Below are 26,091 nucleotides of genomic sequence, written 5' to 3' on the forward strand. Positions count from 1 at the left end.
TCTCATTCCTGTGGTTTTTAATTTTTTTTTAAATTTTCTACATTGTAGATTAATACTAAAGACATCCAAACTATGAAGGAACACATATGGAATTATGTAGTAAACAAAAAAGTGTTAAACAAACCAGAATATGTTTTATATTTTAGATTCTTCAAATTAGCCATCTTTTGCTTTAATGACAGATTTGCACACTCTTTGAAATTTTCTCAACCAGCTTTATTAGGTTTCCACCTGGAACGGTTTTCAATGAATGTTTGTGCCTTGTCTAGAGTGAATTTTTGGAATTTGTTGCTTTTTTAATGTGTTTGAGACCATCAGTTGGGTTGTGCAGAGGTAGAGTTGGTAAAATATAAAACATATTCTGGTTTGTTTAACACTTTTTGGTTCACTACATAATTCTTCATAGTTTGGATGTCTTCAGTATTAATCTACAATGTAGAAAATAAAAATAATCAAGAAAAAACATTGAAGAGAAGGTGTGTCCAAACTTTTGGCTGGTGTGTCCAAACTTTTGGCCTGTACTGTATATTATAACAAATACACGTTGTTGAATACTGTTTTGAACCCCTGATTGAATACATATAGTTATTTAGAGTACTGACATTGGTGGAACACACACTCTTAAGTTTCTTAAAGTAAAATGTAAAGAACTGCTAAATTCCTTTATTTTAATAAAAAAACTGCCACTTTGAGCTGTATTCAAGAAAAAAGTCAGAAATAAGGGATCAGTCCCTTTACTAGTCCCTTTACAGAGTTTGTTAACTTTTGTGCTGATCTTAAATAGTTGTTCTTGAAAAGCAGATCCAGGTGTAAGGGCATTTTACTGTAGCTGCAATAGTGGACAATTAAAACATACTTAGTATACCTCTGCATACAAGGATATCTTAAAATACTTCTGTTTATTTGAAGTACTCACTGATATGTAAGCAACTCCTTCCTCTGGTTCCAGTGACCCATAATGCAGTTTTCCTAGTTCCAAACGAGGCTGAAAGATTTAAACCTTTCAAATTTAGTCAACTTTCAAACATGTAAAATTCCAACTGTTAGTATTTTAATAGCTTAAATGTAGTTTAGGGTGTCAGATTTACCCCCACCACATACAGCAGGATTCCAGACACTCAATACTACCATGTAGTAAAGATAGTTAGTCATTTGTCCACTAGTACATACAGAACAGCTTGATTTGGTACCCATTAGTTGAGAAAAGAGTCATATTCCAGAGGATGCATTTGTTTGTATGAGAACAGACTAAAGTGTGAATTACATTTGCATCTGCGACAATTACATTTTATGAGCTCACATTTTAAATAACACTGAAATATGTGCAAAAAACATGACCCACTCAGGATGTATGCTTCAAAAAACTGTGTATAAACCCAGTAGACACAAATTTAAAGGCCACTGCAACACTTGGGTGTTTCATTTTCTTCAACGGCTTTATTCTGGTCAAGGCTGCGTTGGGTCCGGTTTCACTGGGAAACCGGTGAGCACAAGGCAGGACTGAATAATGAACTCAAATAATTTTTCTTTCCACTATTTTTGTTTTAATTCTAATTCAGCTTATCCTCCAGGCCACCCAAGGAGAATGGGTCCCTGCTGAGTCTTGTTCCTCTCAAGGTTTTAAAGAAGTTTTTCTTTGCCACCGTTGCCCTCGGCTTGCTCAACAGGGGTTTTTGGTCTGTCTGTCCTGGATGCTGTAAAGTTGCTCTGAGACAAAGTCTATTGAAAAAAGCACTATACAAATAAATTTGACTTGACTTGAATACCCTGGACAGGGCTCTAATACATCCCAGGGCTTCGGCCACCCCTCCCCCTTAGACACAGCCAATCATGTTGGGCATCTACACAGACACACACTGCTGTTTTACCTGAGAGATAAACTGTCATACATAAAAGACGACAAAGTCCAATCTTTCACTATTTAACTACTTAAATGTTATGTATATACAAATATGCGCATTTGTTTAGTAAACATTTACTAATTATTGATTGATTTAGCAGCATTCTTACAAAATAAAAAAACAACATGTTTTATAAATAATAGTCTGGCTTCATGGTCATATAAAGGACATGTACCATTCGTAACTGATCAATGTCATAAGACCAATGAAATACATTGTTTGGCGCCATCTGGTGGTGCAGAGGGGAATTTGCACAGCCCACTGAAGGATTAGGGCAAAGAGATTTCCTGTGATACCGGCACCACCTTGATATACTATTAAACAACTATTATTATTAGATTTAATGGGTAATTATTAACTGAGATTCAAAGCACCTTAAGGGAAACTTACTCATTTACTCACTGAACTAAGATCAACTAAGTTAATCCCTGCTGAGGCACTGGCTCATAGAGTTTACAGATAAGTAACCTATTAAACTTTGGAAATTTGTGATATATAATTTGCCAGTGTAAATAAGCAAAAGAACATTTTAGTGAACAATCATGCTGATTCTCTGGAATATTTCGGAAACCCTTTAAACCAGAGATTCTAAAAACTAGATGCCATCAAACCCTGCAATTCATTTAGTGCCAGAGGGGAAAAAAGATATGAAGAAAGTGTACCAGCATTTACTACCCATCGGAGAGATCTTCATCTGAGAGAAGGTTTCCCCCTTTTACCCTGATGTAATGTGCGCTTTCGCCACCCGAGCCACCACAGGTGCAGAGTCTCCTGCTGAACAGAGTCTCCATGTCCTCCAACATAAGGCCCTTGGTCTCTGGAAGGCATCCCAGTATAAAGAAGAAGCCCAGCACAGCCAGGCCTGCATACAGAAAGAATGCTCCTGGGAAAGAGAAAACAACCACGCTAAGGGAATGGGCTAGTAAATCAGGTCGTCACAGTTATTGAGCACATAGTATTTAATTAAGTGACCTCAGTCTTTTTCAGTCTCAGTTGATAAACTTACAAGTATCTATCTATCTAAAGTATAAGGCTACAAAAATCATGATATAAATTAGATGCATTTTATCATTATCTGAATACACAGTTCTTTGCTGTGTGCAGTGCACTTGGACCAAACAGCTGATCTGTCATTTATTCTTCTTTTTAGATAATGTTTGATAAAAACAGACCTATTATGTGTTCTGGTCACATCTTATTACTTATAATTAAGGTTCAAGCCATTTCATTGTATCCTACTCAGCTTAACAGTGCTATATTAATAAACAGATTAAATAGATTGAACTGCTCTTCTTTGCTAATGAGTGCATGTTATGTACATAATGGATTTGTGCCTTTTCAGAAGGGGGGGGGGGGTGTATTTAAACCCCAACCCACCTTCCCCTGCCACCCCCAAAAATAAATTAAATATAAATAAACAGTTGGCCACAAAGAGGTGGCAGGTAATATAAATGTTTACCGTAGTATGTGAGGTACTCTGCTACATGGAGAAATGTCAGAGATACGAGGACATTGCAGATCCAGTTAACACCGGCAGAGCAGGCATTGCCTGTGCTTCGAGCCCACAGCGGGTAGATCTCAGAATTTACTGTCCAGGGCATCGGCCCCATCCCTGTTAACAGACCCACAAAAACACTGTGATTAAAACTACTGTGTGAACAACTTTTAATATATTAATTATTAATATCTACATGAATAAAAAAACACGTTGTCTGCATACATGCTGTTAACAAAATTTCAGATACCAACCAGTACCTACACTTGCTGGTCACTGATTAAGTACACATACAACATACATAGCTGCCTATAGCCCCACCTGGGGATCAAACCCAGGACCTTCTTGATGTGAGGTGACCGCACTACCCACTGAGCCTCTGTGCCGCCCACCTTATGCCCAGTAAGTATTTGCATACTCTTATTAAAGTCTGGCTCTGCATGACTAGGTGTATACAATAAAAATGAACCATGAGCGTTAATACAAGTTGTTGTGCCAAATCAATTGGCTTCAATTACAAACACTATTTTTACCTGGAGCAAAGAAGGCCAAGTACAAAATAAGACCCAGCAACACTATCCAGGAATAGGGGGTTGGACAGTAGTTGTAGGCCCAAAATGTATCTGGGTTTCCTTGGGTAGCATTGGAGCACCTGAAGCATATATACAAAAGATATAATCAGAATGATCATATGCTCAACATCTAACAAATTAGTGTTCATTTTTTAGACTTGCTATGTGTATATTTTATAGGGTATGAATGGATATCATAGACCTGGCTTCTATCACTCACTCACTCACTCACTCACTCACTCACTCACTCACTCACTCACTCACTCACTCACTCACTCACTCACTCACTCACTCACTCACTCACTCACTCACTCACTCACTCACTCACTCACTCTCATTGGTGCCTACCATGAATGACACTGTGTATCCTTTTCTAAAAAGCAATAAAGTAGGTACCTATGCTATGAAAAAAACAGCTAATAACGTTTTAAAATATTTGATAACTTTTTGATAGTGGTTTTGTATTCTGATGTTAAAACACTGTAGTCTACTGTGCTGTGGCATTATTTACCATTTTGTTCCTCTGCACTGCTTCAACACTGATGGAAAAGTTGTACTGATTTACTAAGTGGGTTACAAATTAGATTTATGAGATGCTTCACATAATTCATTTTCATTTCATTTCCATAAACCACTGTATCCTGCTCAGGGTTGCATAAGACTGGAAAACACTGAAGGTGAGGCAGAAAAGCCCTGAGAAAGGTGCCAACCCCCTTCAGACATAGCCAATCATGCTTGTGTAGATGCCTGGCTGGCCAATAACCGATTTGAACCCATATCTCAGTGGTAGCGGGCTAGCATAATAGACCAATGACCCATCTGAGCATCAAGAAAAAATGTCCTTAACATGTAAATAACTGTTTCACTGCATATGCATATGGATTTTTTTGCAGCAGCATGAAAACAAATACGTGAGGGGAGACAGTCCTACCTGCCACTCGCCGCTTGCTCCGTGTTTGCTGAATCAACCAGTTCACATGAGGACTCGAATATGGTAGAACCATTCTCCTGGTAGCAAAAACCACAGCGTGGATCCAGCATACACTGCTCACAAAACCTGGGAATATATTTAATCAAGGCCTATTCACACCAGCATTGTCAACATTCACTAACAAACACAGATACAAACAAAACCATTGCACATTACACCAGGATCTCTCACCCATATAATGTGCAAGTTGAGTTAAGGGATGTGGGGTCAGTAGGCTGAGTGGTCACTGGAGGAGAGGCCTGAGCGGTAAGTAGGAATCCCACAGCCAGAACTGCCAGACTGAAACCAGTGCCTGAGAACAAGCAGACAACATCTTACCTTTAACTAACTTGAATCGTTCAGCTTCATTTACTTGCTGATGATCGTCTTTACCATACAGATACTATTCAACAATGAGATCCCTTTGATACTTTGTAAGCTTTTAGGGGACCATGGCTTTTGCTGTAAGATGCAACTAATTAATTCTACTAGAATTATTCTACTAGAAGAGTTAGAATTTATCTGAAATGATTTATCTTGGTCTGATTTTTACATATTTTAACAGGGGTGTGTGGACTGTTTATACTGTAAACACTGCATGTTTTGGTATATCAGATCCTGTCAGAAGAAACTGGAGATTTGGAACACCAGTCTTCCTAATTCATCCATCAGGGACCCCTTGTTTCCTGTGGATCAGGGCACTATAATTTTGGAAAAGTTTATGTACTTCATAACAGAAGTGATTAGTAGACCAAGCATCTCTGGCCACTCACACCCACCTTTTGTTAAACCATCATAATTTCTTACTGTAATGGTCAGGATTTTAGAACATTGCCATCCTCTTGGTGTATGTTACACATGTACTTGCTTAATTTTCAAAAATATAGTAAAGGATAAGTCATCTAACATTTGACTAGAAAAAAAGCTTTATGCACTGTTAACCAACTTAAAATACCCAATTTCATTACACTCCTATCAGTCTGATCAAGTCCTGCATTAATAGTCTAAACAACAGTTCCTCTGCTTTGCATATAACAATAATTCTCACCAGTGATGCTGCCCAGAGTCAGCTTTCTGCGTCCCACTCGTTCTACCAGCCACACTCCCACCAGCGTGAACAGGAAATTGGTGAACGCTGTAGCTGCAGAAAGCCAGATGGCCGTCTTATCATCACGGACTCCTGCCATCTGTAAAATGGTGGCACTATAATACCTATGAAAACAGAAAAAACATTAATTACAACACAAATCCATTATATAAAATATCTGCAAGGTTTTTAACCGAGGCACTGTGATGGATTGGTGTCCTGCATTATGCTAAATAATTCTGAGAAACCCAGACCCACAGCAAAACATTTACATTTGTGGCATTTAGCAGACGCTTAACATGAAAATTAAATTAAATAAACTTTATAGTATAAGGCATCATTCTCAACCTTAGGTTTGGGACACCACATGGGGTCACATAACATGTAAATGGGATTCCAGCTGTTTTTGAAAGATACAGTGTATCACAAAAGTGAGTACACCCCTCACATTTCTGCAAATATTTCATTATATCTTTTCATGGGACAACACTATAGACATGAAACTTGGATATAACTTAGAGTAGTCAGTGTACAACTTGTATAGCAGTGTAGATTTACTGTCTTCTGAAAATAACTCAACACACAGCCATTAATGTCTAAATAGCTGGCAACATAAGTGAGTACACCCCACAGTGAACATGTCCAAATTGTGCCCAAAGTGTCAATATTTTGTGTGACCACCATTATTATCCAGCACTGCCTTAACCCTCCTGGGCATGGAATTCACCAGAGCTACACAGGTTGCTACTGGAATCCTCTTCCACTCCTCCATGATGACATCACGGAGCTGGTGGATGTTAGACACCTTGAACTCCTCCACCTTCCACTTGAGGATGCGCCACAGGTGCTCAATTGGGTTTAGTCCATCACCTTTACCTTCAGCTTCCTCAGCAAGGCAGTTGTCATCTTGGAGGTTGTGTTTGGGGTCGTTATCCTGTTGGAAAACTGCCATGAGGCCCAGTTTTCGAAGGGAGGGGATCATGCTCTGTTACAGAATGTCACAGTACATGTTGGAATTCATGTTTCCCTCAATGAACTGCAGCTCCCCAGTGCCAGCAACACTCAAGCAGCCCAAGACCATGATGCTACCACCACCATGCTTGACTGTAGGCAAGATACAGTTGTCTTGGTACTTCTCACCAGGGCGCCGCCACACATGCTGGACACCATCTGAGCCAAACAAGTTTATCTTGGTCTCGTCAGACCACAGGGCATTCCAGTAATCCATGTTCTTGGACTGCTTGTTTTCAGCAAACTGTTTGCTGGCTTTCTTGTGCGTCAGCTTCCTTCTGGGATGACGACCATGCAGACCGAGTTGATGCAGTGTGCGGCGTATGGTCTGAGCACTGACAGGCTGACCTCCCACGTCTTCAACTTCTGCAGCAATGCTGGCAGCACTCATGTGTCTATTTTTTAAAGCCAACCTCTGGATATGACGCTGAACACGTGGACTCAACTTCTTTGGTCGACCCTGGCGAAGCCTGTTCTGAGTGGAACCTGTCCTGGAAAACCACTGTATGACCTTGGCCACCATGCTGTAGCTCAGTTTCAGGGTGTTAGCAATCTTCTTATAGCCCAGGCCATCTTTGTGGAGAGCAACAATTCTATTTCTCACATCCTCAGAGAGTTCTTTGCCATGAGGTGCCATGTTGAATATCCAGTGGCCAGTATGAGAGAATTGTACCCAAAACACCAAATTTAACAGCCCTGCTCCCCATTTACACCTGGGACCTTGACACATGACACCAGGGAGGGACAACGACACATATGGGCACAATTTGGACATGTTCAATGTGGGGTGTACTCACTTATGTTGCCAGCCATTTAGACATTAATGGCTGTGTGTTGAGTTATTTTCAGAAGACAGTAAATCTACACTGCTATACAAGCTGTACACTGACTACTCTAAGTTATATCCAAGTTTCATGTCTATAGTGTTTTCCCATGAAAAGATATAATGAAATATTTGCAGAAATGTGAGGGGTGTACTCACTTTTGTGATACACTGTATATCAGAAAATACATCTAATTTATAAAGAAATAAAAATTTACAGTTTTTACCATGACATACTGTCACCTTTTTAATTCTGAAATTAGTATGCACTTATTTACAGTGCAGCACTAAAAGAAGAGTCTAAAAGCTAATGGTTGAGGGTGTGGTGACAAAGATTTTAAGCCATTAAAATGATCATTTCATTTTTCAGTAGGGCAGCAGGTTCCCACACAGAGCTGTATCGGGATAGGAGAGTCATGCTATGCTCTGTTTGAATCCCCTACACACATCGGTCCCGTGGACAGCATATGGCAACATATATTTTATATGCATCATGCACATGAAAAATTCAAGTCTTGAATTGCCTGATGACCTTTCTCCTGACAGTCATGTGCGCATTGTTTTCTACTACTCTAACTTGTCTTACATTACTACTACTCAGTAAATGCCTTACATTACTGTGTTAATTCCAGAGAGCTGCTGAAACATCTGAAGGCCACAACCCACAATCAGAGCTCTTCGGGCAGAAGCACAGGTCAAGATTCGCCACAGAACAGTACCCTCTAATAAACAGTCAAGAAAATGCAGACCAGTATTAAACAACCAACATTATTTTCACATTTGTATAGATGTTGAAAAGGTTTTCATTCCAAAACCAATTTTCTCCTGCATCCAAGAGAATTATTTTGGTCACCTGTAGTTAAATCCAATGTATGTGCATGTGTTTGCTTCAGTTTTATTCCATAATTCCCCTTGATTACTGCCATCAGTTGATAGTTCAAGTGTTTTGGAACTTTGAGCATGTCTAATTGTTGCCTTTTGTTAACAGTTAGACGAAATACACACTGTGACTATGATCATTTCAATCAAATGCTGATGAAACAGTAGGATATAAACATCACATTTGTAAGGGGGCACAGCAGACTTTTATGCTAGTGCACCATCAACCACTAACTGTCTGGCATACACGCAAACATGATGGGGATATGGGGGTGGTGGGGTGGTGAAGACAGACACCAAATTTTACTGTGCACATTGTGGTGATCACGCGAACAATATGACGGTTACAAAGGCACATTTTATTCAAAGATGTGTAATTATTTTTGTTGATTAAAATGATCCATCAATGTAGCATGACTAGGTGAAACTGTATGAAAATAATTGCTGCTCACCTCCTGCCTCTTTTTCCTCTTCGTCAATGATGGTTTTGATGCTGTCGTACTCCTCATCCACATTCTCTGTTGCCCTGATTCTCGTGAGCACCTGGCGGGCCTGTTGGGCATGACCTTTCTGGAGAAGCCAGCGAGGACTCTCAGGCAGGAAACAAAAGCCCAAGAACTGCACCACAGCAGGAACGACTGAGAGACCCAGCATATACCTATAGGTATATGTAAGCACACACAAACACACACACACACACACACACACACAATGTATAATGCTGGCATATTGTATTACTGGATTTAGAATTATCATAGGAAAGACTTAATTGAACATACAGTATATATTTTTTTGTCATGATTTTCACATCTAGTGGAATACAAGCACACATTGCAGTGATAATGGTGTGGCATAAAATATATCTATAGAGGAAATTCAAACATTTAAAACGCTTACAGTTTGTTTTACACAGATATTATTCACTATAATTGTGACATAAATTCACATTGTGCAGCAATTAGCATACACAAAATCTTCAGTACTTTAAAAGTGCTTGTCAAGAGAGAGAGGTTGCCTATGACACACCGGTATGGAAATCATTTTTAAAGATGACTTTAGTGTGCAATTTATAGGCTGTACTTGGTATTACAGGTTAAACCTTCTAATTTGTATTTAAAACAGTACTTTTTGTATGTACACCTTTGGTGTCCCACTCAGGTCCTTATTTCACTGTTTATAGCCCTTACCCCCCAACATTAAAATGAGATTTACGCCCTTGTTCTCTTAGCATTTTTATGGCCAGCCCTGACAAAACAGTATTAGGCACAGCGTAAGGTTGTTAATGTGGTAAAAGCTCCAAAACACTATTAACTGTCAGCAGTAATCAAAAGGGATGATGGAATACAACAGAAGCAAACATATGTCCATACATTGGATGTACAAGGAAGAGTCATTTCAAAGTCAACAGTTGTAAGGTCAAAAGTGCTGTGAATTAGAAGCTGCTAACACAAAGGTGACTGTACACAATCAAGCAACAGCGCCAAAGCCACATGTTTTCACATAAGATGCCCCTGCTATTTCTACTTTTTCTGTATGATTTATTTTATCCAGCTTACATTTTGCTCCTTACAATCTACCTATTTAAAGCAGGATTTGTTTTCATGAAGGAAAGTATGCTTCATACCTCCAGCCATTGTGGTTCATATAACTGAAGGCCCCATCCACCAGGCTGGCTATTGACTGGCCACCAGTGATGAAGAGAGTGTTTATAGTCACCAGTTGACCACGGAGCTTGGGAGGAGAAACTTCAGCAATATATACTGGAACAGTCATGGATGCTATACCTGGGGAGGGGATATTACATAATTTTGTGTCATATTTCTTTTGCAAACCGTTAATACCAAAGAATCCAACTTACCTATGCCAAGACCCACGATAAGCCTGCCGATCAGAAGGACCTCTTTACTGGGCGCCACGCTCAGAACGATGCCCCCTACAGTGAAAATGAAACTGGCCAGCAGGATGCAGACACGGCGGCCGAACAGTCCGTTCAGATACCCGCCTGCTAATGCAGACAGCGCCGCAGCTCCCACAGTGATGGAGACCAGCAACTCCTGCCATAGAGAGCTTAGGTTCATCTCTTTCTTGATGAGAAGCATGGCACCGGACACGACACCGGTGTCATAGCCGAAGAGGAAGCCGCCGAGCGCGGAAAAGAACGCAAGACTGTACATAAAGCTTGAGGAGCCATTCTGTGTAGCAGCAACGAGTGAACTGTCTTCAGGAGAAGCTGAGCTAGTGCGCGCATTGATTAGAGTCCGTTTATCTTCAACTTTTCTTCCACTTTCTGTCACCTGCTCCATAACAGCACTTACTCCTCATCTAAATCACGCAGTGCAAAAAAAAAAAAAAAACTTGGTTAAGAAACGATCTACTGCGGAACAACTGCAATCGAGATATATATATATATGGTGGTGGTGGTGTGTTAGTGTGTGTTGTGCTGGTATGAGTGGATCAGACACAGCAGCGCTGCTGGAGTTTTTAAATACCGTGTCCACTCACTGTCCACTCTATTAGACACTCCTACCTAGTTGGTTCACCTTGTAGATGTAAAGTGAGAGATGATGGCTCATCTATTGCTGCTGTTTGAGTTGGTCATCTTCTAGACCTTCATCAGTGGTCACAGGACGCTGCCCACGGGGCGCTTCCGGCTGGATATTTTTGGTTGGTGGACTATTCTCAGTCCAGCAGTGACAGTGAGGTGTTTAAAAACTCCATCAGCACTGCTGTGTCTTATCCACTCATACCAGCACAACACACACTAACACACAACCACCATGTCAGTGTAACTGCAGTGCTGAGAATGATCCACCACCCAAATAATACCTGCTCTGTGGAGGTCCTGGGAGAGTCCTGACCATTGAAGAACAGCATGAAAGGGGGCTAACAAAGCATGCAGAGAAACAGATGGACTACACTCAGTAATTGTAGAACTACAAAGTGCTCCTATATGGTAAGTGAAGCTGATAAAATGGGTTTTAATTAGGGCTGTCAAACGATTAAAATTTTTAATCGCGATTAATCTCAGAATTTCATATAGTTAATCGCGATTAATCGCATTAAAAAAAATCTGTGTAAATGTTATAGAAAACAAGGTTTTTTATGTGAAATGTTACAATTAAAATGGTGAACACATTTTATGCTAAATGTACTGATGTTAAAAACTGCTGGGACAAGAGAAAACTGTAAGGGAGTTTTATTCACTCACATACTAGGCAGTAAATGTCAGATTGTAGGTTAGAATTTCTCCATCAGCAAACATTGTAGATCAGCGGTGCTTTAGGTGGGATAAGGCGTAGTTATTGTAACAGACTTTTCTGTGGTTGTATTGTGACAATGGTTTGATGGCCGTTTCTACACGAAGTGAGTGTGTTTTGACCCTTTGGGGCTTCCATAGTTCATGGACTAACGTGCTTGACTCAGCTTTCCGGTATTTGGTACCTTAACAGAATAAATTAATAAAAGTGTTCTGCTCCCGACAACTTGTGAATATAGCGTGTATTTATTTCTTTATAAGTGCATCACTACAACGCTCGGTTACATTATGTTAACAAACCGCAAATGAAAAACGGTGGCAAGTCCGACATTAAAACGTTTGTTTTAACATAATGTTAACATAATGTAACCGAGCGTTGTAGTTCTACCAGTCAAGTATCAACATTAACTAGAATTTGCGTTAACGGCACTATTATTTTTAATCGCGTTAAATTGAAATCGCGTTAATGCGTTATTATCGCGTTAACTTCGACAGCCCTAGTTTTAATGTTATGGCTGATCAGTATATGTTTCTTACAAGCGCACTTTATGTGAAGACGTTGGACGTTTATGAACATTTGATATTTAATGCCAACCCTGCGGTATAAGTTGTAACAGGTAAAAACAACAATGTATTATTTACAATCCCTACTAAGCAAAGACTCAACTGTGAATTGCTGCTGAAATGCAAAACGCTGAGGTAATTCAGTTGTAATAATACATTATTTAAAAGGTAATCAGTTTATTTTGTATAGAAATGTTAGATGTTTACATCCTAATGTGGATTCCAGCTGGAGTCGATTGTTTCGTGGCGCAAAAGCGAAACTAAAACAGCTGTTATAAGCGAAACAAAACGCGCGACATGTTGACCATAAAGTTTGTCATTTAAAATCTAGTTTTGTTTTTATTCACGCTGTTTTTTTTCCTTTTCCTAGCAGTGCAAACTTACCTATCAGTAATAATCAGCAGCGTACATTCCGGCGCGATACTGTATTTCCTGTTACGACAGCAGTCATATGACTTATGTGTTGTCACCAGGCACGCCTGTCTGTCTGTCTTTCTGTGTGCTCCCCGCAGGACTCCCAGAATAATCGAGAACTGGGAACTTTCGGGAATTCAGGAAGTTTCGGAACTATTAGCTAATTAGGCACTGCTCTGCTTTAGTGCGCTCACTTTGTACTTCTTTACCGTACCATTCTGCTGTTTAAACTAACAATCCAGTCCTTTAACACACGTATTTAATGTCAGCTATTCAGAAGCACGTCCACAGGCACCATGGTGAACAAACAGGATTTGGAGGAAAGCTTAAAAAAGCTGCTTGTGCGACTGAGGAACAACCTCGAAGAGGGGAGGCAGTTGGGCAGCATGGTCCAGATCGTTCAGGATCTTCTGTTCCTTGCACACACTGACGACTGTGGTAAGATTTCATGCTGTGATTTACAGGTTTATATTCCATTTCACTCACTCATTCGTTGGGGGTTATTGAAGTCATGAACATAAATGAACACCCCACGTTGACTGAGCTATTTTTGGCTGAGCGTTATGGTTTAAGAGATATTTTTGTACTTCTCTCTGTCATTCAAGCAGAAGAACTGTTTAAGGACAAAAACGTCCATGAGCCACTGATGCTGGTTCTCACGTCTTGCAGCAACAGTAAACTTCAGCAGGTAAATGTTCCTAATATCTTTTAACTCTTGAGAATGAATCATATACACCGATCAGCCATAACATTAAAACCACCTCCTTGTTTCTACACACTGTCCATTTTATCAGCTCCACTTACCATATTCTACAATTACTGACTGTAGTCCATCTATTTCTCTACATACTTTTTACCCTGCTTTTGCCCTGTTCTTCAATGGTCAGGACCCCCACAGGACCACCACAGAGCAGGTATTATTTAGGTGGTGGATGATTCTCAGCACTGCAGTGACACTGACATGGTGGTGGTGTGTTAGTGTGTGTTGTGCTGATATGAGTGGATCAGACACAGCAGCGCTGCTCAAGTTTTTAAACACCTCACTGTCCCTGCTGGACTGAGAATAGTCCACCAACCAAAAATATGCAGCCAACAGCGCTCCATGGGCAGCGTCCTGTGACCACTGATGAAGGTCTAGAAGATGACCAACTCAAACAGCAGCAATAGATGAGCGACCGTCTCAGACTTTACATCTAACTAGGTAGGAGTGTCTAATAGTGTGGACAGTGAGTGGACACGGTATTTAAAAACTCCAGCAGCGCTGCTTTGTCTTATCCACTCATACCATCATAACACACACTACACACCACCACCATGTCAGTGTCACTGCAGTGCTGAGAATGATCCATCACCTAAATAATACCTGCTCTGTGGTGGTCCTGTGGGGGTCTTGACCATTGAAGAACAGGATGAAACGGGGCTAACAAAGCATGTGGAGAAACAGACGGACTACAGTCAGTAATTGTAGAACTACAAAGTGCTTCTATATGGTAAGTGGAGCTGATAAAAGAAACAGTGTGTGTAGAAACAAGGAGGTGGTTTTAATGTTATGGCTGATCGGTGTAGGTGCTAATACAATTCAAAGGCTGTATTATCTTATTCTCCGGGGTGGCACGGTGGCTCAGTGGTTAGCACTGTCGCCTGTGTACAATCCCCAGGTGGGGTGGTTCGGGTCCTTTTTGTGTGGCGTTTGCATGTTCTTCCCGTGTCTGCGTGGGTTTCCTCCAGGAGCTTCGGTTTCCTCCCACAGTCCAAAGTCATGCAAATGAGGTAAATTGGAGATACAAAATTGTCCATGACTGTGTTTGACATTAAACATGTTAACTGATAAATCTTGTGTAACGAATAACTACTATTTCTGTGGGGAAGTGTGTAAAACATGACGTTAAAGTCCTAATAAATAAATAAATAAATAAATATCTTGTCTTCCAGCTTGCAAACAAAGCTCTTATTTCATGAAAACATTTCATATTATTGTTGCTAAATATGTAAAATGTCAAAAGCAACAAGAGATATATGCAAGTCTTTTTCTACATGTGAGACACTAAACACCTGTTCCTTTTGAAGGTGTTAGACATGATAGTCAGGGGGGCTCTGGTGGCACAGTACTCTCAAGTTAGTCTCAGACACAACTGGCCATTTTTAAGGGAGGGCATGCTAGATGGGGGCTTTTGGCTAAGATCAAGTAAAGTAAGTGTAGTAGATGGGGATTCCCTTTGCTGCATTCTGAGGCTCTCTATATAAATCTGCTGCCAGACGGAAGAGGCGTGTGCTAGCATGCTGCCCTTCCTGGCATGGGAGGGTGTTTTGCAGCTGGCAAAGGTTGTGAGAGTGCAAAGGGGGGAAAAGTCAAAATAATTTATGTAAGTTATGAGTTTATAACCCTTTTGACTGGATGAATTGTTGATTTAGGTGGGATTGTCCCTGCTCTGCCGGCTGATGGAGATCTGTCCTGCCACTCTGGACAAGCTGGTTTATCCCCTCCAAGCTGGGAAAGATTGGGAAGTTCTAGGGGTGCATAAGTATGTATCACTTAAAAAGTTACATAAAATTGAAAATTTGTAGGCAAAGAGAAAGCAGACTTATTTTACTTTATCATCATACCTTCTACTACATCTGCTGAGTATTTGAAAAATGTGTTTACTCCAAGCTCTCAGATAAAGGTAGGCTAAAAGCACTCGAAACGGTCAATTAAATGTTATGAGATTTACAGACATAACTAAAATGTAAAACAAAAACACTTCCACTATACATCAACTAGTAATTGTGGCTAAAGCCACACCTTTTCTTATTACAATCAATCAACACTTTCACCCATGATGACCACGCAGCAATTAGAGCAGCAAGTCTTCTTGGATATTTCTCTGCAGGCTTAGCTCATCTGGATTTGGGCAGTTTATACTATTCTTCATGGCAGATTCTTTAAAGGTCTGTTCGATTGGATGGTGAGCGTCTGTGAACCCCCATCTTTGGGTTTCTTCACAAATGTTTGATGAGGGTTAAGGGCTTTTCCTGTTTCTTTTAAGGACATTCAGAGACTTGACCTGGTTGTTGTTTTGACTGTATGCTCAGGTCATTATAATGTTGAAAGGGCAACTGTCACCTAGGGCTGAAACGATTCCTCGAGTAAATCGATTACTAAAAATCATCGATTCAAATTTTTTGCATCGAGGAATCGTTTAATCCGCACAACCATATACAGCTCACGGTGTTTTACACGGACGACTTTCACTTTTGCGCAGCGTGTTTAGAATCTGAGGGCTGCGTCCCAAATATCTTAAACATAAACAGAATTTAACAGGACTTAATCCGGGTTCTTTTTGCGGACAGTTTAATGAACACTACGTATTTGGACACGTTCGCCGCTCCTGCGAACTGAACGTATCAGTTTTGGACGCAGCCGAGATTTGATAGCGCGGACTGCAAAATATAGAGAGAAAATAGCGAACAGGAGGAGACTGGACAGAGAAAACCACAGAAAGTTTGAGATCATTTTAAGCTGATCAAACTAAAACTCAGTATAACATCCACACCATCAGAGCGTCGTGTTTACTTTACTCATGTTTACTGACTTTACTTCGTTTCAACCACCACAGGCTTTTATGAAGATTTAGGCAAACACACACATACATACATACACACACACACACACACACACACACACACACACACCAGATCTACCTCATCTAGAGACACAATCCTGACAGATTTTTATCCCCCTACAAACACCACAAAACCTCCCAACAAAATATTAAAGCTTTATGGTCTGTGTGAGCTGTAGCTGAAACTTTGAGTTTTGAAAGTTGCACAAATTACAGGCTTATGTTCATGTATTTTTGTTTATTATCATTTATGACTTGATGACCTGATGTTTCAGGTTGCCTGTTTACATTTTAAAAGTAAATTGATTTATTTTTGATTTATTTATTTTTGCATTTAAAAAATGTTAAACTGTCCTGTATGCAAGGAATACAAATGTACAGTTTGGTTTAAGAAACATGTCTTATTTAATCTAATATGTATTTGTTTTTGCTCTTTGTTAAAGCAAAAGTATTTCTTATACGATTACTCGATTAATCGCTGGAATAATCGATAGAATACTTGATTACAAAAATAATCGATAGTTGCAGCCCTACTGTCACCCCAGTCTGTATTTGCTTGAGCTTTGTAGGAGGTTGTGCTTAACTCTAGGGTGTTTCTGTATTTGGCTGCATGCATCTGTCCCTCAGTTTTAAACAGTCTCTGTGTCTGTTACTGCTGAGAAACCTCCATAGCATGATGCTGCCACCACCATGTTTCACTATAGCGATGGTAGCCTGGTAATCTGCATTGCCTGTTTTTATTGCCAGGTATAGTGCTTGCTGTTTTGTCCAAAGAGTTTTTTTTAAAATCTCATTAGCGAAGAGGATCTTTTCAAGTTGTTAAATAGTTTTGTCAATGAGAGATTTCAGTTTTTAATTTAAAATAATTTGTACTTCATCATTATGAGTGAGTAAGTGTAGTTTGATGGGTAAAAATGGCATTTAAATCCATTCAAAATCAAATTCCCAACACAATAAAGTGTGCAAAAAGTTGAGGGGTCTAAATACTTTCTGAATCCACTGCATCTGTTGAAACTAATCTCACTTTATAAACATATTTGATCAAATTTTAAGTATTTATTTATTTAAGTATTCAACAATATGTTTAGCTACAGCGAACGCCCCAAGATTTCAATTTTAAGTAAGTTTATAACTAATAATATTTTATTCATGTTTAGAAGTCATTATAACTTATAACTAACTAACTAGTTTTCTGTGCTTTATTAATAGAAGGTTATGTGTAAAGTTATTTTAATGATATAAACACACCTAATTTAAGCTCAAGCCTAAAGGAAGTCTTATACAAATCTTTACAACACTGAATAAAGGTAAAAGCTTATTCAGTTTTGCAATATATGTGCTATACATAACATTATATTTTAATTTATCATAAATTAATTGGTACACTTGTGTTACTCATATGCTTAAACACATCTGTGTTTGCTTTACAGGCAGATTCTGAAGGTGCTGACCAATTATCACAAAGACTTTAAAGTAATAATAGTAGCACTACGAGCGCTGGCCCTGCTGCTGAGATCCGGTAAGCCTGCTCTTACCAGCTTCTGATTATTTGCTTTACTTAAAATCTATGCCAAAGTAATTTGTCATGTGCAAAAAGTACAATGCATGTTGCCACCTCAAAATTACAGAACATAATATACATAAAAGCATTTAAACTCTACAGAAGGGTCATTATTTATTCATACAGTTAGTGCAATTTATTTGCACACTTAGTACCCAAAAATTGTGAGTAAGAGTAATTGTCAAACTTATTGTGTATAAAGTGATATTGCCAGGTTTAAGTGTACAGCAGATTAGTGGTATGTTTGCTGTATTTTACTTTTGTTAAAAAGTCTGTTGATGTTTCTTAATATTTGCAATTGCTTGGGGGAAGAAACAGTCTGTAACACAACAGCTCTTATATCATCTAGTCAAACCTGACTTTCTGCACTCTGAACTATTTAAACAGTGAGCCTGATTAAATTCCAGCCTTCATTAAAACAGAGTTAGATGAGTTTGGTGTTTGGTGTAGAGGAACCTGCACAAAGCCCTGGCCTTAACCTTTGTGATTAATTTATCTGCTGATTGCAAGTCAGGCTTTCTCATCTAACATCAGTGCCAGACCTCACACATGCTCCTTTAACTGAATGGGCTCAGTTTAACATAGACACACCCCTAAATGCTAGCATTTTTTGCAAATCTTTATCTTAACCAATCTTTAGATCATTATTTCCTTTTTAAACTTCCTCCTCACAGTGTCCAGGGGCAAAATATACTGGCATCCTCTTCCAAGCTAGTTCATTACGGCTCTGGTTGTTTTAAACGTAATTTATATATATATATATATATATATATATATATATATATATATTTATATATACACCGATTAGCCATAACATTAAAACCACCTCCTTGTGTCTACACTCACTGTCCATTTTATCAGCTCCACTTACCATATAGAAGCACTTTGTAGTTCTACAATTACTGACTGTAGTCCATCTGTTTCTCTAAATACTTTTTTAGCCTGCTTTCACCCTGTTCTTCAATGATCAGGACCCCCACAGGACCACCACAGAACAGGTATTATTTAGGTGGTGGATGATTCTCAGCACTGCAGTGACACTGACATGGTGGTGGTGTGTCAGCGTGTGTTGTGCTGGTATAAGTGGATCGCTCATCTATTGCTGCTGTTTGAGTTGGTCATCTTCTAGACCTTCATCAGTGGTCACAGGACGCTGCCTACGGGACGCTGTTGGCTGGATATATTTTTGGTTGGTGGACTATTCTCAGTCCATCAGTGACAGTAAGGTGTTTAAAACTCTATCAGTGATGCTATGTCATATCCACTCATACCAGCACAACACACTAACACACCACCAGCATGTCATTGTCACTGCAGTGCTGAGAATGATGAAAGCAGGAACAGGATGAAAGCAGGCTAACAAAGTATGTAGAGAAACAGATGGACAACAGTCAGTAATTGTAGAACTACAAAGTGCTTCTATACGGTAAGTGGAGCTGATTAAATGGACAATGAGTGTAGAAACAAGGAGGTGGTTTTAATGTTATGGCTGATCGGTGTATATATATATATATATATACAGTATATCTCCATTATCCCCTCATCTGTGCAGGTGCCATCAATCAACCAGCATCCTCCCCCAGACAGGCCTATCATTGTCTGTGTAGGTGCCCAACTGGCCATTAGCAGAGCTGAGATTCAAACTAGAGAGCTAACTAGAGAAGTCAGAATGATAAATGCTTTTGATCTAACCTTGAATTGAACTAAAATAGGTAATCGATTCAGTTGTAGCTGTGCAACTCTTTATAATTTTTCTAGTCCGACAGTGCCACTGCAGTAAAATATCTGTTCATTGGTGGTTATACAGGATTAAAGAATGGTGTAAGGCAGGACTGAACTAGTCCATTACATAGGATGGAGGATTCTGGCTTGAAATGATTTGTGCTTTGTAACATGACTCATTATCATGTTTAAAACAGACATTAAGATGGTCAGTTATGACAATAAATGAATACACATAGTCTGCAACAATACTCTGGCAATACTGGCTGTGGTGGGTCAATGGGTGCTGGCAGACATTTAATCTGAATGTGGGCTTAGTGTTGTTACCCATCTGCCCATCTGCCTCAAGTTTTGAAGTGTTGTGCCTTGACTCACAGTAAACTTAAGTGACTGATGCACATTCAAATTCAAATATGACGTGCTCAAACTAGCCTGTCTGACACATTTATCATGCCTCATTCAGTTGGCCTACCAATTAAAAGGTTGTGCGTTCAAATTCTGGCTCTGCTAAGCAGTCATCATTGGGCCCTCGAGCAAGGCCCCTAACCCTCTCGGCTTCAGGGGCACCTTACAATGGCTGAATCTGGGCCATTAGAACTTCACGAATGAGCATGCATTCCTGCTATACATAAATGAGCGGTTACATGAATGAGTTCCCAATAATGGGGCCAGTGAAAACACATCACAGTATACTACATTTTGTATAATCATGATTGTGCCTTGCTCAGTGTCATTAAAAATGAGGAACCATTTTAAGATTTGTTAGGTTGGCGTGAGATAAGCAGCACAGTATTTTGACAGTTTACACCACATCTTTAGGGATCTAGCTGAACCTAGCTCTAAACAGCAAAGCTATTTTAACTAGTAGAGACATTTCTGTGATCATATGGTCATCCTATTGCTCAGTCCTACTTCAATAGGTTAAACCAAAACTAGTGCATGATTTAAGGTTTAATGTAGGTGTACATAGAATATTGGTGACTGAGTGTGTGTATAACCTCTTTGTTTGCTTTGTTGATGAATGTAGTGTTTTGTGTTTGGCAGATGAGCTGGCACTGCTGGTTCTGGAGGAGGACTTGGATGTGTTTGAGCTGGTGGTGGAATCTATGAAGGAATTTTCTCATAGTGAGGAGCTGCAGCTTCAGGGCTGCTCTGCTCTGCATCTGCTGCTAGAGAGAGGTGGTGAAACTATTACCTTGTCACAATTATGTTTTATTTAGTATTTTATTTAAATTAAGTGGCAAATTCCTGCCCAGAGACAGCTAAATAAAATACCAAAGAACTGAAAATGCAGCTGAAGTACTCTTAATTAATTATGTCTGTGGTTATGTGTTTTGATCAGTTCCAGAGGAACATCTGCAGGAGTTTATTGAAAGAAAGGATCATACTGTGGTTCTGAGTGTGCTCAGTAGGTTTAAGGACAGTGAAAATGTAGTGTTGGCTGCACTGCAGACGCTTATACCATTAGCTGGTCCTGGTAAGTCATACTGTTCTGTAAATATTAATTCTGAACATAATTTATTAATTATGTTTACCCTCATTTATACATGCCTGCCTGCTTATTAAAATTTAATTATTGCTGATATTGTTTCCTGATCACTTGTAAAAATGCTTAATTCTGCATTTCTTATTTTAATACCAGCACAACTATTTAAAGACTTAGGTCAAGGAATGTTGACTGTCCTGGACTTTCCTCCACAGTCACATGACTTAAACCCAATCAAGCATTTATGAAGCTCTTAAATAAGACACAGCCAAGCATTTAGGAACATTACAAGATGCTCCAAGAAATATTGTGAAATCATGGTGGGATACTGTTGATTATGTTTGTGTGTTTATCTGGCTCTTAGCAAGCAATGTGGAAATTCTCATGTCCAAAACGGAAAAGTGCTACAGCTTGGTGTGCCAGGCATTGGAAGCGTGCTCACAGTCGGAGGCTGTACAGGAGACGGGATGCTGCCTGCTGCAAAAATTTACTTCAGGTTGGAAAAAAGTAACACTTTAGTTATTAAATCAAATAAAAGCTCAGTGAGATTGGGCACGCCAAAACCCTGACCACGTTAAAGCAGTTGACACAGAAAGCCACAACGTCCTTTACTTTAGAAACTACACCAGGTGTTGGCAACCCTTTTTGTGTGACATGCCAAAAATAATAAAAAGTAAATAATAAAGTATTCATTGTGCCAAACAATACATTAAAGTCATAGTTGTTTTGTTAGATTTCTTATCTCTAAATGAGCTTTGATGTTTTTTTGCGTCAGTGTGGAGGCGCACACTCAAGATCCAACAAACGACACTTTTACAGCACACACAATCCAGTTTATCTGTTATTAAATCCATATGAATCTGTCCACCCTTGTTAAAATGAATGAACGTCCACCTAAACGCGCATTTAGCTTCTATATTATACTTAGTTCGGACAAACTAGAAGCTCACTTACTTGTCACACCTTGATTATCCTCCTTAACTAGCTTAAATGACTCCACCCAAATATGGTCCTAAACAGTAAGGTGCAGCTCTGACTTTGAAATAACGTCATTGTATTTACTCTCACAAATCAGTGTCCCAGGCAAACATGCCCCATGTGTAATATTTACATTTTATTAATTAATTTAATTTGCTTATACCTTTATTTAAATATAAATACTGTATTAAGTAAAGGTGCAAGAGCCAACATCTGATTTGGAGTGGGATGCATCACTGTCCATGTCATAGGTGGCTTGCATGTGTGTGAAGGTATCATTGATGTTGAGGCGTATATTGGGATTTCAGAGAGACACATGCTACCATAAGTATGACCACTTGGCTGTTGTATTAATGCACCACAACAGTGTGGCTTTGTAGACACAGAGTGCACATGCTTGATTCTTCTGGCTGCAGTTCAGATCTGTCTGAAGAGGAGTAACAGACAATGTGCGAATATGGACTGTTGAGTAGCTTGTATTAAATCTTGTATTAAGCAAGAATGTGGAAAAATCTACTTCCAAAACTCCAACAGTTAATATCCTCACTTCCCAAACGATTAAAAGGTATAATCAGAAAGTTGATGCAAACATGCCCTTTTTAAGAGAGTTTAAGACATTAAATTCTAAAGTTGTTGCTTTTTACAATATGCAAAAAAGTTGGCCAGTAAAAACATTTGAATTGTGTTCTTTGTTCATTTATTTGTCAGTCAAATAAAGGTGCAAACCAAATCAAATTCTTGTTTTTACTGCATTTATGTCCCAACTCTTCAGGAAATGGGGTTTGTAAAGGTAATGTCAATCAAACAAAAAACTAAATAAAAACTAATATGTAATAACTAGGAATGTAATGATGCACCACAAGACAGTTAAAAATCGATTCACATGTGTAAAGATTCAAATTATGTTGAATCGTTTACATGTATAATGAATCGATATTCACTTTAAGCAGCAGAGGGCACTGCAGCTATTCACTTCAACTGGTTGACGTCACTACAGGGTTGCCAGGTTTGGAATGTTCCACCCAAATGTATTTATGTGATGATACTTTCTTTTTTTGTATTATTCATTTATTTATTTAATGTGGGATGTTTTAAAATTTCATTTCAGTTTTTTTACACAAACATAAATGTGCAGCATTGTTTTGGATAGTTTGTACCTACCTCAGAAATAAAAGGACATTCATTATTTAGATAAATAAAAGATAATAAAGATAATAATTTTTTAAAGAGAAATAATAAAAGGAAACTTTGTCATCATTTGTCTTCAATTTAATTTTGTTTAAAAAATCAGGAAACAATCATATTGTGAATCGCATCTTATCATGGGTAGAGTGTATCGTTACATCCCTAGTAATAACACTGGCTGTCAATTCAGAGTTTTGGAACAGGATTAGCAGCATAACCTGTGCTCACTGTAAACTGGTCTTAAATGTTTCTGCCACTCTTACTACATACAGTTTTTACTTCATGTGTGAATAACTTTGTGCATTATTACGTATGTTGCAGAGAGTTACTTCAATATCCTGGTGCTGAACGATGTGCACAGAGTGGCTGTACAAGCTTGTCTTTCCTACCCTAAAAATGCCAAAATCCAGGCTGCTGCTCTTTCCTGTCTGGCTGCACTCAGTAAGTACAACCTTTGGGAAAGCTGTAACTATTTTTGTTCATGCTGAAAGTAATGGCTATTGCACACTGTGCACATTTTTAAAGCAACTTTTCTTTGTGCAACACACACGGTTCTTTCTGTGTGGAGTTAGCATGTTCTTCCTGTGCCTGCATGGGTTTCCTCCGGGAACTCTGCTTTCCTACAGTCCAAAGACATGCAAGTGAGGTGATTTGGAGATACTAAATTGTCCATGACTGTGTTTGACATTAAACTTGTGAACTGATGCATCTGGTCTAACAAATAACTACCATTTCTGTCATGAATGTAACCAAAGTGTGTAAAACATGACCTTAAAAGCCTAAGAAATACAAATACATTGTGCAACACACAACTGTTATGCTTTAGTTTAGGCACTTATGCCACATGTGAGGTGCAATGCAGTCTCTCGATTTAATCTTACTTGCACACATAAGTTTAACACAATAATATTAAAGCATATTTAGGGTTTCCATGTAATTACAATTACAGATTCAATATTTGACTACATTTTAATTGTGAACTGCCACACACAGCACAAGCATACCTTTAGTACTTGTGTGAAATTTGAGCCCAGAATCATGTGGTGGGCTAGCAGTACAGACAGCTGTGCCACCCAAGCAACCCCTTCTTTTGTAACATTTGTTTAGTCCCCCACTCAACTTGTTAGACGTTTTTTTGACAGCTAACATAAAGGATTTGTGTTTTTTTGTTGTTATTTATACACAGTTGTAGCCATGTTTGATTCAGTTCAGTAACTGATTTTTTGCTGTGCACACAGCAAAGACAATTGTGGACAATAAGGGTCTTGAGAGACACAGCAGTGAGGATGAGGATGTGGTTGAGGGGATTAACAGAGAGGAAGAGGAAAATGTTGAAGAGGAAGGCTTGGTTTGGAGAGAGGCTTGCTGTACAGCTTTAGAGAGACATGCCGACAATGTAGTCGTGCAGGTGAGAAAACAGCTCTTGCTGCATTGAGTTTGATATATTGTATGAATGTTTGCCTATTTTTGATGTGTAAATCATTTACAGTGCTTTGTAACTTAATTTTTTCTCTTTTGGTCTCATTAGGAGGCTGCCTGTTGGGCTTTAAACAGCTTGCTGCTTTACGGCAGTGCACGCAATCATATATACATGGAATCCAAAGACAGGTTAGTAAAAACTAGGGCTGGCACCGATCCGATACTCTGTATCGGTATCGGTCCGATATTGGCCCAAATCACTGGATCGGATAACACACAAAGATACGTTCCAACAGAGTGCCATTTATTGCCAGCTTGCATCTTGATGACATCATTAACGTGTGCCACTGATCTACAACTCATCTGCAACAGCCGTTCAGAAATTAAAACACACTGATCTACCTAAACTTTTAGCATTTAAAAAAATCATCTACTACTGCAACATCTAAAAACACTGTTTAAACACAATAGAAATCACTTTATAAATGATAAATCGCTCACCTGAGATAAAGAAAACCTTGTCCGACTTGGAGATATCTCACATCCTCAACGATTAATCCATTAATGTTATGAAATAAAACAAACTGCACCGCTTCCCGTTTAGCCACAGATGTCCAGCCATTAAATCCAGCAGGGTTTAAAAACATGACAGAACTTTAACGGAAAATCTCAACTCCGCGTCAATTCTAATTGGTCCATCGCGTTTGATTGCGCGAACGTAAGTGAAACCAACAATGCTGCTAAATGTTCTGTGTGTAAAAGTTAAAATAAAAACAGCAGTTTTGCATAAGTGTGATGTTGTAGGTTCTGTATTTATTCCTTTAGAATATTTGTAACACAGTCTGAGCATTGTTATTTAGATAGCTAGTTTAACCACGGTGCATTAAGACATGTATTATTACTGCTTAGTTGTTTGACTAGAGAAATGACAGTATCGGATTGGTATTGGTGTCGACAGATACTCAATTTGCAGTATCGGTATCGGATGTAAAAAAAGTGGTATCGAGCCATTCTTACTTTTCACCCACTAGAGATGGGGTCACTCGGAAAGCAGTTGTATGTACATTGCGCACCACTGTCTGTGAACCAACCATCCTTTATGCAGTACTAGCCACAGAGGCCACTGTTCAACCATCCCTCCTCAGATACAGCCAGTTGTGTCTGTT

General features: G+C 39.1%; 2 protein-coding genes across 2 annotated transcripts in view; one reads left to right on the plus strand and one right to left on the minus strand.

Moving 5' to 3' along the window:
• Positions 1-686: 686 nt before the first annotated feature.
• On the minus strand, positions 687-11,041 carry slc2a13b (solute carrier family 2 member 13b). The gene is made up of 12 exons (XM_063001876.1): positions 10,597-11,041; positions 10,363-10,522; positions 9,191-9,396; positions 8,473-8,581; positions 5,987-6,150; positions 5,131-5,251; positions 4,900-5,025; positions 3,930-4,048; positions 3,361-3,513; positions 2,621-2,784; positions 917-985; positions 687-829 (listed from the first exon to the last, which is right to left on the minus strand). The coding sequence occupies exons 1-12, from the start codon at positions 11,039-11,041 to the stop codon at positions 821-823; spliced, it is 1,845 nt and encodes a 614-aa protein (XP_062857946.1). The 3' UTR covers positions 687-820.
• A 2,040-nt stretch (positions 11,042-13,081) lies between these two features.
• The window catches only part of lrrk2 (leucine-rich repeat kinase 2), a 56,992-nt gene continuing 43,982 nt past the window's right edge, over positions 13,082-26,091 (plus strand). Inside the window, exons 1-10 of the mRNA XM_062991612.1 lie at positions 13,082-13,410; positions 13,581-13,660; positions 15,385-15,494; positions 18,005-18,093; positions 20,902-21,036; positions 21,200-21,334; positions 21,708-21,839; positions 23,828-23,947; positions 24,745-24,914; positions 25,035-25,114. Coding sequence (XP_062847682.1) covers positions 13,269-13,410; positions 13,581-13,660; positions 15,385-15,494; positions 18,005-18,093; positions 20,902-21,036; positions 21,200-21,334; positions 21,708-21,839; positions 23,828-23,947; positions 24,745-24,914; positions 25,035-25,114 — 1,193 coding nt within the window. The 5' untranslated portion in view covers positions 13,082-13,268. The remainder of the gene's footprint in view (positions 13,411-13,580; positions 13,661-15,384; positions 15,495-18,004; positions 18,094-20,901; positions 21,037-21,199; positions 21,335-21,707; positions 21,840-23,827; positions 23,948-24,744; positions 24,915-25,034; positions 25,115-26,091) is intronic.

Source organism: Trichomycterus rosablanca, chromosome 1 (genome assembly GCF_030014385.1).
Source record: "Trichomycterus rosablanca isolate fTriRos1 chromosome 1, fTriRos1.hap1, whole genome shotgun sequence".
Lineage (NCBI taxonomy): Eukaryota > Metazoa > Chordata > Actinopteri > Siluriformes > Trichomycteridae > Trichomycterus > Trichomycterus rosablanca.

What these genes read in the sequence shown, in the direction of transcription:
- slc2a13b (XM_063001876.1), bottom strand. Translation starts at nt 11,041, where the DNA reads ATGGAGCAGGTGACAGAAAGTGGAAGAAAAGTTGAAGATAAACGGACT. An exon ending in TCAACTTGCACATTATATGG is followed by an intron (nt 5,026 to 5,130) that starts GTGAGAGATCCT and finishes ATATATTCCCAG; the next exon opens with GTTTTGTGAGCAGTGTATGC. An exon ending in GAGCAAGCGGCGAGTGGCAG is followed by an intron (nt 4,049 to 4,899) that starts GTAGGACTGTCT and finishes TATATGCTTCAG; the next exon opens with GTGCTCCAATGCTACCCAAG.